The following is a 12,332-nucleotide window of genomic DNA, read 5'->3' as shown; positions in this document are numbered from 1 at the left end:
CAACACAGCCTGACATAGCCTCCTGGGGCTGAAGGCCTCTGGGCCTGACAGCATTTCTTAATGAGAAAATGATTGCTCAGTTTGGCAAAGGGGAAAATGGTAAGTTTTTGATGTAGCAACACATAATAATAATAAGCCATCCACTGCAGAGCAAGGCATTGCCAGAGACCTAGGGCCAATGAGTTAGTGTTTGTTATTTTCACAAGGAAATAAGCTGGTGTCAAGATCCACACACTTGGGCCTAGTCAGAACCCTCTTGACAAAGAATAGGAGCCATGTGTGAGCCCACAGATGGTGCGGAACGTGGGGGAGGAGTAACTAACTACAGAAAGGGCATTTCTCATTGCACTTGAGACAGTTGTTGGTTAGTTGCTAAGTCGTGCCTGACTCTTTTGCGACCCCATGGATGGTGGCCTGCCTGGCTCCTCTGTCCATGGGATTGAGAGCTTCTTAATTCCCAAGCCAACAGGTCAGTTACCTCCTCTACTGCCAGGCTGGACTTTGACATGAGGGCTGATGTCAAGCCTAGTGTTGGGCCCTGCCCTCTGCATTCTCTGGGCCTCAGATTGGTTTGCAGGTAAAACAATGGACCAGGATTAAAAAAGAAAGAAAGAAAGAGCAAATAAAATAGCCAGAATCTGCTGTTTCCTTCCAGTGAAATCTTACTTTGGAGTTTCAGGAGTAATATATGTAGATACATCTTAAGAGTGGAGCAGTCGGGGCGGGGGTGGGCAGTGGTCTTAGAGCTCCACCAGCTCTCTGCTGCCTTGGATTTAGTCACCTCCACTTGCATCACATCCCTCCTCCCTCTGGCTCATCCTAACACAGTTTGGAAACCACTGGCCTAGATAAGCTCTCAAGTCCCCTCCAGGTCAATGTTAGACCAGCTCTGTGACTCTGGTGCCTTTGGCACCAAAGTGACCTCAAATCAAAGGAGCCATTTCAGGTTCTAGAAGAATACTGTCCAATAGAAATGTGTAAATGGCATAAGTCATCGAACATCTTCTAATAGTCATATTCTAAGAAAAAAAATAGGTAAAATGAATTTTATTAGCATATTTTATTTAACTCATATATTCAAACTATAAACAATTGAATATTGAAATATGTAATGGACATAAAAGTAACAGAGATACTTTACATTTTTTATATGAAGTTTTCAAAATCCAGTGTAAACTTAGAGCACATCTCCAATCAGATTTGTCAAGTGTTCAACAGTCACATGCAGCAAGTGGCTATCACACTAGTACATGCAGATAAAGAAACTTCAGTGCCTCAGAACATTTTCCTGAGTCCCAAGCGCACTTACTTGTTTTAGTTGCTAAGTCGTGTCTGACTCTTTTGGGACCCCACAGACTGTAGCCTGCTAGGCTCCTCTGTCCGTAGGATTTCCCAGGCAAGAATACTTGAGTGGGTTGCCATTTCCTTCTCCAGGGGATCTTCCCAACCCAGTGATCAAACCCGGGTCTCCTGCATTGTTAGGTGGGTTCTTTACCACCAAGCCATCTGGGAAGCCCCAAACTGCATTTTACCCGTGATTTAACTGGGAAAGATCTGCAGGCCTCCTGTGTTCAAAACTCAGAGGCAGTGAAAAGCGTAGATGGGCCCTCTGTTTCTGTCACCCCCACAAGCCCTACAGTGGCCCGCTCTTTCAGGGGATCCTTCTCCTTAGCCTTCCTCAAGGCCCAGAAGTGTCACGGGATATTTCAACAGGCTGGTCTCAATGGCTTCTGCTCGTCACCTCACTTTTCTATCCCACTGCTCATCCTCCCCTGCTTATTGATTTAACATCACCTTTATCCTGCAATTTCCTCTTTCTAAATGTCCTCTAAGCCTTTCTCTGCCTTAATTCTAGTATCTTCAGGAATCCACTTCAAACTTGAGTATTTTGAGAACCTAGCTCTTACCAGTCCCAACCTTCTGCCATCATCCCACATACTTAACCATTTGTATGCACATAAAAGCAGTCATTTAATTAATACATCCTTTTTTTCTTTAGGTCAAGCTGCACAGCATTTGTGACCCTAGTTCCCCACCAGGGATAAAACTTGTGTTCCCTGCAGTGAAAGTGTGCAGTCTTGACCACTGGATCACCAGGGAAGTCCTTAATATATTTTTCAATATTATCCATATTATGTCTTATATGCTGGCTTAAGTTAGCTTCACCTTTTTGCTTTAACACAGTGCTATGCACTGAAGGAACTCATATTTTTCTCACAATGTTTGTCAGAACAAAGATACAGCTCAGTAAAATCATGTTAGAACTCTCAAATGCAGTGAAGATGCTTCACTATTTCTTTGGGACTAAAATTGAACATTAAGGCTTTGCCAGATATTTGTATACAGATCAGGTTCACAGCCATTGGTTGGCTGGTATTACTAATTTAAGGGTAGTACTTCAGATACTATTTCCTCACTTATGACTCAAAAAATGGAACAAAATCAACTCTTTTTTTGTACAAAAAAATCTTTTTTTTCCTACCAATATGATTTGAATATAAACTATACACTTAGAGATGCTTAATTAAAAAAAATTACATCTTTGTATATGTTAATGACATGTTTATTCCAAGTTTTAGGCTTGATAGCTGATGAGGAATTTTGCCATCTTTCCCAATTTTGCAGTAGAACTGGCTTAGAGTCTTAGTCAACTAAATTATAATAATCCACTAGTTTGAAACTATAATAAAATAATCATCTCATTAAATGAACTGCATTTCCTTTTAAAGTTACTTTCCCCTCTGGGCCTTGTAGAAAGGCTGTTAAGAAGTATTCCTCAATTGCATAAATTCCTGCTTTGTTTGGACTTAGATACTGAGGTGTCAGCAATGGATTCATAGCTTATAGATGGTGAGTACTTTTAACTAGAGACACAGCATTTCCTGAAGCAAAGACAATACTTTTTTACTAAATGCCCTTGATCTGCAGAGAACCTCTCCCCCCTCACCTTCCCCCCTACTCCTCCTACCTCCCCACTTCCCACCCCCAAACTGCTTTACACTAGAACTTTTTCCTTTTTCTTTTGAGCTGGAGTTTTGCTATTTTACAGACATATAAATAAACATAGTGTCTCTGGATGAACAGTATAAGAGATGAGAGTCAGAATCAGGACTTATAGTCAGAACCCTCCAACCCTGGATTAGTCAATATTTTTTTCAATAACTATCTACAGTTAGGAAAAGGCAAGTTATTAAAGCTGCAAATAGATCCAGGGTTAGATCCTCTGGGAAGTTTTCTGATTTCTGTGGAAATTATCCAGAACCCATCTTTCTTGGCCAGAATCTGCTGATCCCCAAATATGTAAGGACCAAATGGTGTCCCCAAGCCAGTCACTGGTTATCGTTAAAGGGTAATGTGTATGTGTGTTGGTGTGTGAGTGGAGAGGGGGGCTACAAAAATCCTTTCCTGTTTAAGATGCCTGCATGCATTCACTTCAGTTTGAAACACCTCTGTGAAGCCTAGACTGTGTGCATATGTATATATGGGATCTCTCAGCTCACTGAACATAGCTGGCCAGCAGGCCAAGGTTTGGCATCTTCAAATTTCAGGTCTGTACTTAAGGCAATGATGTGAATATGTCCCAGGTCACTTAGCTTGCCTATCAGGCTTGCAACCTCAAGTATATCTCCAGACACCTTCAATGTGGTAAGAGAAAAATTCATAGCCAAATAGTCTATAGTGCTCATAACATATTATTCCACTATAATTATTTCACTCTTTCACCCCTGCCTCTCTCAGACAGGAGACGGAGGAAAAAGAAAAAACCTCTATTTCTTCAGGGTTCCTTGATGCAAACTCTCTGCAGTTTATCTCATCATCTCCACTTCTTTTCCGACCCCAAGACTTTCCAGCAGTTTCTCTGATTTTTCCTGACGATAAACAGGCCAGCTGGCAACACACCCGCCTCCAAACCCCCTGTTTTGCTCAGATGGTCACCTCTGACCGCGACCCCTCCGGCGACGAAATACAGGAGAACTTAGAGGGGCGGCGCCGCCTCCAGTTCTCCGTCGGCTCCACTCAAGCTGGTTATTTCTTCTCAGCTCCAGCTCCTTTCCTCCAGCCGCTGCTGTTCCAGAAGCTCCGGGCTGTTGGGTCCTCGGCTCCCAGGGGCCCTACACGGTGGCGGGCAACTGAGGAGGGGAGAGGGGAAGGCGGGCCTCGGGCCGGTAGCGCGCAGCTCTGCGGAGCGCGGCGCGGGGACCTTGCTCGCTGGGTGGAAGAGGGGGCGCTAGCGGGCAGGAGGCCTTGCCCGGGTGCCGGGGCGGGCGCGCGGGCTATGGGGTGACGCCTGTGCAGCCCCTCGGGGACGCGCCCTCTGTAGCTTCTGACTGGGAACCAGACTGCCGCCTCCGAGCAGCCCTCCGCATCACTGCCTTCGAGCTACGGGTGGAGCCCCGGGAGGCAGGCGAGGGAAGCGGGGGCGTGACTGGGGCGCTGAAGTAGGCGAGCCACAGGGCGCCGCGCCACAGCCGCGCCGGGCAGCAGTAGGGCAGCCGGAGGGGCAGCGACATCTGCGGGCGGGCGGTCGATGCTTTCTGGCGGCGCGGAGCAAGCGGGGCGACCCCGAGGACTCGGGCCGCGGCGAGGCTGGCGGGCCTCACTGCCGGTGGATGGACGGCAGACTTGCCAGTCCCGCTGGAGCCCAGGCCTCCAGCGCGTGGCCCCGGGCTCAGACTGTAGAAGAAGCGATGTCCCTGGCCGCGCGCTTACATTCATCCCCCTGCTCGGGTAGCTGGGCGACGTCCGTGAATCTTCGGTTTATCAGGTCACCTCGAGGGACTCAGGGAACCCGTTTTTCCAGCTGGGGATAGTGATTATTCTCGTTGCCTCTTGCCTTTAGAAAGTTATTCTAACACGGTTGATCAGCCAGCCAGAGTAAGAAGGGAAAATAAACAGCGTGGTCTGTCCCTTGGTGAGGCGATGTACAGGGATCCCGCCAAGTTCGCAGAGCCAGTTTTAGGCGGAGCGGCAAACACAGCCCATTGACAATTCAGCCCCGGAAAGGGTTAACTGCATCCTGCGGGTTCGGTTTACATGTAAATAGAGAGCAGCTGCTCCGCGCGGGCCCCAGTTGGCCCTTTTAAGTTTTTGATTGGTTGCCAATGACATCACCGTCCGTATTATAACACAGTGGACCCAGAGCGGCGTCGGATAAACCCTCCTTAAAGAGCCATGGCCACGCCCCGGCTCCGCCCCCTCCAGGTGCCCATTGGCCGCGGGCTGCAGCGAAGTAGCGGTCAGGTTTCTCCGGATTCTTATTGGTTCAACACGCCGTCGGTCGGCAGCCGGCCCGCCCCCTCAGAACCTTACATTTACAGTGTAGCAAAAGAGAAAGTAACTATGTTGCTGCTGGAGATCAATGAAGCCTAGTGAATGAGGGCTGAATGTGCGAATCCCTTGCTGAAGCGGAGCGCCAGATGGTGGAGGGTTACACTTATTTATGAAGTAAGTGGAAGTCACCGTGGCTACTCCTGAGAGTCCAGGGGTTTGAGGCGGTGTGAGTGTGAGTATGTATGTGGTGTGTGTGTGCGCGTGTGTGTGTTGCGATGTTTACGGAGGAGCCACAGCAGGTGAGGTTAAAGTGTTCCCGCTGTTGGCTCACGCCGCCCTGTGCGTTTACTCTCTCTGCAGTCTACTTGGATTGGGGGCGAAGGAAAAAATGAGGTTTGTTGGGATGCTTTGCGGCAGTTTTAAAGGCCAGGGACTTGTTAGTGCGCTGTGTTGCGAAGGAGGATGTTAAGTGCCCCGAAGTGGGGAAGCAGCATTCTCTGACCACTTAATTTTCTTTCCAGCCGCTAACTAGAGGTGGAAGGGCGACTAGAGAGGGAGGGGGATAGCTCAGTGTTTTTCGGGGAGGTTTCCTAGGCTGTCTGGATGGTTTCACGGGCAATATATATGCCCGACCCTCTGCTGCAGGGATGCAGGTCTCTTTATACACTCCGTGCGTGTGTGTATGTGTGTGAGAGAGAGAGAGAGCGTGTGTGCGCGCCGCGCACTCTGTGTGGAGGTGGGGGGTCCCAGCTTATGTCTCCGTGAGCACGCTTCTTCGTCCCTCTCAAGGGAAATGGACTGTTGATCCTGGGACGTACCCTACCAGGTAACACAACAGCAAAGACTTTTCACCGCTGGGTCCAGCTGGGAAACAGTTACAGCTTCTGGAATAGTACTCGCTCTTCAAAAAATACTACGCAAGGGAGGAAGGGGCGGGGGAGGGAGGGAAGAAAGGAGAAAGGGAGGGAGAACAGGGGTTGGATTCTTCTTGCCCATCCAAAGGTGGTGAGAGAAAGCTGAGGCCAGCGGGGAGATCTGTGGATGTGATAGGTGCGTGCCTGTGTGTGTGTGTGTGTGTGTGTGTGTGTGTGTGTGTGTGTGTGTGTGTGTGTGTGTGTGTGTGTGTGTGTGTGTGTGTGTGTGTGTGTGTGTGTGTGTGTGTGTGTGTGTGTGTGTGTGTGTGTGTGTGTGTGTGTGTGTGTGTGTGTGTGTGTGTGTGTGTGTGTGTGTGTGTGTGTGTGTGTGTGTGTGTGTGTGTGTGTGTATTCTGCCTGTGACATTTTGGCTCTGTGTCTGAGAATGGTGACAGTCCTGTGTAGAGGGATGTTGGATGACATTTTTCCAGACATCTCTTAAAGTTGGTTTAGATGAGCTCCTCTTGCATGGCGTTTTGTGCCTCCTCTGTGTGTATGTCTAGTAGGAGAGGAGCCAGCAGGGCCCGGGAATGGAGTGCCTCTATCCCCAAGGGGAGGAAGGAACTGTCCCTTTGCAGGTACCCTCTCATGAGACAGGACCTAGACCCCTGTGGGCAACTCTTTACTTCTCACTGGGAAGTCTTCTTTATGGATCCATCCTCTTGAAGAGGGGGCACGTCTGTGTGAGATCAAAAGATTATGCATAGTGGCTGCCTTCTGCTGAGAGAAGCTCTAGGATGTTCCTGTAGGGAAAGGAGGAGAATGGAGAGTTGAAGTGGTCCTTTTCTTAAAGGCAGGAGTGGAGTGGGTGGTGCGGCAAGGGAGACATCTGAGGGATGGATCTGTCAGGGTCAGGGTTTTCAGACCTGCTTCCCTAGCTTGAGCCTTCATTTTAGGGGACCAGTATGTAATGAAAGAGGAAATGCAGATTACTTCATAAATAAGAGGGCAATAGGAAACAAGGGAGGTTTTAATATGACTTTGTTGTGCTTTTCAAAGGACTTGGGAGAAAGAAAAGTAAGAATAGCTCAAAATTAAAGAGATTCACTTAGAGGGCTACTTTCATTCTGATATGCAGAAAGTTGACATCTGCCCCTGATGTATATTTAGCTGCTGTATATTCCCATGAGCCTTGCCAGCACTCTTGGTCATTCCTTTGCCTTTGCAGTGCCTGAAGGAATTACATGGAAAGTATGCAAGGGTGGACGTATGGGTCCTTCTCAGATGATTGCAGTATATTTCTGCCCTGGAGATGAGGCCCAGAAGAGAAGCCTCTTAAGAACCTTCCCTTCCATCTTGAGCTTTTCTGATCCTTTGTGCTTGTACTTTTTCTAAGGCTGAACTTGGATGTGGGTCCAAGAAAGGTTGTTCATCAACATTTGCATAGACTACATCTAACCTTAGACTCAGCAAGGACAGGGGGTGGGGAGGGGGATGGTCCTCAGACGTGCATCCTCTTTGAATCCATAGTGGTGAGTGTCAAGCTTTGAGTGACAGGATACTGGGCACTTAGGACAACTTCGCTAAGAGGGATGCAAAGTCCTTTCCTAGGGATTGGATTCGACTGCTTTTTGTGTCACATGACTTTATTCTTTCTTTCCCCCCCTCCCCTTCTTTACAGACTGTCTTGAGTTCTTCTTGAATTGCCAGTTTTCAGCCTCCTCATGCCTCCGTCTCCTTTAGACGACAGGGTAGTGGTGGCACTGTCTAGGCCCGTTCGACCTCAGGATCTCAACCTTTGTTTAGACTCTAGCTACCTTGGCTCTACCGCCCCTGGCAGTACCAGCCACCCTCCTGTCATCGCCACCACCGTTGTGTCCCTAAAGGCTGCGAATCTGACGTATATGCCCTCATCCAGCGGCTCTGCCCGCTCCCTGAATTGTGGGTGCAGCAGTGCCAGCTGCTGCACTGTGGCAACCTACGACAAGGACAATCAGGCCCCAACCCAGGCCATTGCCGCTGGCCCCGCCACCACTGCCACCGGAAGCTCCACCACCTGTCCTGCCAGCCAGATGGTCAACAACAATGAGAATGCAGGCTCTCTAAGTCCATCAGGTGGGGTGGGCAGCCCCGTGGCAGGGACCCCTAAACAGCTAGCCAGCATCAAAATAATCTACCCCAATGACTTGGCCAAGAAGATGACCAAATGCAGCAAGAGTCACCTGCCAAGCCAGGGCCCTGTCATCATTGACTGCCGGCCCTTCATGGAGTACAACAAGAGTCACATCCAAGGAGCTGTCCACATTAACTGCGCCGATAAGATCAGCCGGCGGAGACTGCAGCAGGGCAAGGTCACTGTCTTAGACTTGATTTCCTGTAGGGAAGGCAAGGACTCTTTCAAGAGGATCTTTTCCAAAGAAATTATAGTTTACGATGAGAATACCAATGAGCCGAGCCGAGTGGTACCCTCCCAGCCACTCCACATAGTCCTCGAGTCTCTGAAGAGAGAAGGCAAAGAACCTCTGGTGTTGAAAGGTAATGCCCCCGCCCCCTCCCCAAGCACAGCCCTGGGCTCACCCTGGGTTTTCTCTGAGAAGTACCAGCTTCCTCCTTCCACTGGCTGCAAAAGACCAGACTTGCCTTTCTTCTTCTTGTCTTCCCTTCCATGCCCTCTCTTAATTATTTTGGGGTTGGGAGAGAAACCCAGCAACCTTGAACTGAAAGCCAGAAGACTTGGGCTCTGGTCTTTAATTCACCTTCTCATTTGCATTGTACAAGTCATTTCCCCCTCTCGGAGATGGTTTTCTCATCTTTCTAAAAAGGGGCTCTATGACACCACATGGCATCTGCAGTCATGCCTGCTCTGGTAACTCTGTTCCATTCAAACTAGCTGGAAAGTTCTTGTCTCTCAGACTTAACCAAAGCTGATGGAACAGAGAAAACCGCAACTGTGGTGAACTGCAAGTAAACCTCCAGGTACCAGTTCTTTCTGTGGGAAATTCTTCCTCTTTCTCACCTCTCTGAAAGTAACCTTCAAAAAGGGTCAGAGATCCTTATTTTAGGGCCCCTCCGAGAGTTCACCCCAAACATCCATTCCTTTGCCCAAACTCCAAGGGACTCCAAGAGTCATTTTATGAAATACCCTCCAACACACTGTTTCTTCTGGTGTCACCTGACAACCATTGACATCATAGCTCCTTCCAAGATGGGGTGGTGGGTCACTTGCCCCAGGACACTGAGCGTGAATAACTGGATGTCAGTGTTATTGAGCCCTGGCAGGAGGAATTAATTGCCCACCCATCTCTGGGCTCTTTCTGCACAGCGTTGCCTAACCTAGAGGGAGTTCGCATCCCCTGTCCCTCCCAGATGTGTCTCTTTGCCCTTGGATGCCACTCTTTGGGACCCTGTACACCGCACTTCATCTTTAGTGTTTTCTATCAGGTGGTGGTGGTGATGGTGGCAGTGAGAGACAGTCTTCTTCTTTCTTCTCTTTCCTTGAGTGTTGAGTCAAGGCACACAGTCTGGGCCACGTTGCCAGCCAGTCTCCTGCACTGTGTAGACCAAAAGCATTGCTGGGTTCCTTTGAACACCTTGCATATTTAAATTGCAACAGGCCATTGGAATGAGCAAGGCAGCTGGTTTTCCTTTGTGGGCTAGCTCTGCCATTCTGCTTGTCTTCCAGTGGCGCATTCTGCCTTTTGTTAAGGAATGTTCTTAGAAATCTAGTTCTGAATTTCTTGGACCTCATCTCCCCTGCCCACCCCCACTGGCCTCGACCCTACTCTTATTGGGCTCAACTAGCACAAAGGTACAGCTTCCCTTAAGGAAGGGCTGGTGGGCTCTTAGGAGAAGGAGAACATCATGGAAGTTACATCCAGAGTGTTCCAGCAGCACCCAGGCATTTTATGTTGTTTTTGATGGGTTTTCTTGTGGTTGTTGATATGCTCATATTTCCTCTGTGTATCCTTGTATTTTGTCGTTTTGTATTCTTGTTTGGCTGACTTTGAGTAATTCCCAGTAGGTTTACCCAGCTAGCGTTCTGTCTCTGTGATCCTGGCTTGTCTCATCTTTTTCAGAAGAGAAAATACCCTCTACAGACTTCTCATTTGTTTGTATTGGGGAGCCAAGAAGTGGAGAACCAATGGAGTGATCTTCAGGGTGGTCTCTCGCTCATGTAGAGTAGATGCCCAATGAGGGAAGGCAGGCCTTTTGTGTCCTAATGATCTAAGAACAGGCATCAAATAATCCACATGAAGATGACCTTGGACTTAAACATTGAGAGTGTTAAGGAGGAGCTGTAGATTCTACTTTCTACTTTGGAGTGGGCATTATTGTGTACATGGGTGGCTTGTCAGTTGCTGGGAAATGAATCTCCTAGGTGTTGCTGATGGGGTTCCTCTCCCCATTTCCTGTGGATGCAGCTGAGAGCCCAGGCAGCCTGGGCTTGTTCCTCGGTGTCAGTAAGGTTGCCTTAATGGGGCGGGGCCAGGCATGCTGCTGATGTCACCGCTGGGCGCCTGCCGCCACCACCACCAACAGGGCTCATCATTTTCGGGTTGGTGAGACACAGAGGCGGTCGATCTGGAAGTTGCCTGGTGGTAGAGGTTGTATTATTTGTAGTTTGAGCTCTTTCTTCAAATATCTGGGGATTTTGTTGAAGATATGTAGTTTGGGAGCAGAAGGGTCTGTAATGTACTCTATTATTTTTGTCATTGTGATTTTGGTCTCTTTGGGGGGGGGGAATGGCCTAAAATTGGGACCATGATGGTACAGAAGGGAAAGAGATCAATATTAGAATGCCCCTCTAGCTGCCCTTTCATCTGGGTACACCAAAAGTTAATACCCTAACACCACTGAGGTGAAAATGGGGTGGATACCTCTGAGAAGGCATGGCCAGCAAACTTCGCCTAAGTTCTTGAGTGGGTCTATCAGACCATTCTGATCTGGCTTTTCTGCTGAGGTTTATTTTAGTAATCTCCACCCTTGGTGATGTAAGATTTTATTTTAGCAAGAGTAGTAGCGGTACCATTTTGGAAGGAGTGGTTTTCTCAGGAAGATGTGGTGGGGGTAGGCGTGGGGGTTGGTTAGCATCTGGGGTAGATGCTTCTAAGGCTTCGGGAGTTTATTTTCAGAGATTTCAGTACAATCCCGGGTTAATTTATGGCTGACCCATCTGACGCTCTGGTTTCTGTTTGTAAACACTGGTTGCTGCCGTCCCTGTCCAAGTTTTACGTCCCCCTGTTTCACTGCCATGCTCTCCATGTTTGGTGCTGCCTGTCAAGTAGAGCGGCTGCTCAGACACTGTTTTAGTAATGCTGTGTCAGGTTGGGAAGAAATGGATCAGAGGTGCAGAAGCCCCGGGGATGAAGGGACTGTTCTAATTTACATTCCCCTCCCCATTGGGACCTTTGTCTGAATTTGTATTTTATTCTCATCCTCCAAAGAAGAAATGGCATCAGATCTGTGCTTCTACTCCACCTGGTAAACCATAGTCAAGTGGATACATGTGTAGAGACTTGCAAAGGCTTTGAAAGAATTATAATCTGTTTTACACAAAGTTGATTTTTAATGTGATTTTGCACCCAGCTGAATAAGGAGGCTAGATGATTCTGGGTTTTCCATAATGAGAGCTACCACCTTTCCTATGATGTTTGTAAGGTTCCCTTTCTTTTCAGCAAGGCTGGGTTCAGGGAAGTCATTTGTCATTTACCTATGTAGGAATGGATAGTCTATTATCACCTCCTCTTTAAAGACAATCTGTGTCTTTAAAACTTTTATTATGAAAGCTTTCAAATACAGAGAAACCTAGAAAAGAGTATCATGATCACCATATACCTAGTACCCAGATTAAACAATTGTTAATGTTTTCCCTCTCTGCTTTTCGCTTCCTTTATTGGTTGTTGAAATATATTAGAATATAGATAATGTTTGACTATATTTCAGTATGTTTCATGTTTAAACAATGCTTTCAAATTAAGAAAAGATGGGGATATTTTACAGTACTGTACAAACAACATTTTCACTCCTAAATATTGGTGTCATGTCCCTGTTGTTGACTTTTTCAAGCTTGGAATTCCATTTTGACTAACTGGCTACTGTTGAATCTATAGGGCAGCGCCCACTACCCCACCAACACCCACCCACTCCCCCAGACTGGAAGGGATCTATAGCGTTCTCTTCCACAGGAGTCTATCGGGTCCCATACCT

General features: G+C 47.9%; 1 protein-coding gene across 1 annotated transcript in view; it reads left to right on the top strand.

Annotated features, from left to right (window-relative positions):
• Positions 5,250–12,332, top strand: part of DUSP10 (dual specificity phosphatase 10) — a 40,456-nt gene continuing 33,373 nt past the window's right edge. The window contains exons 1-2 of the mRNA XM_005690488.3: positions 5,250–5,445; positions 7,807–8,660. Coding sequence (XP_005690545.1) covers positions 7,850–8,660 — 811 coding nt within the window. The 5' untranslated portion in view covers positions 5,250–5,445; positions 7,807–7,849. The remainder of the gene's footprint in view (positions 5,446–7,806; positions 8,661–12,332) is intronic.

This window comes from Capra hircus, chromosome 16 (genome assembly GCF_001704415.2).
Source record: "Capra hircus breed San Clemente chromosome 16, ASM170441v1, whole genome shotgun sequence".
Lineage (NCBI taxonomy): Eukaryota > Metazoa > Chordata > Mammalia > Artiodactyla > Bovidae > Capra > Capra hircus.
This window is presented reverse-complemented; position numbering and strand designations above follow the sequence as displayed.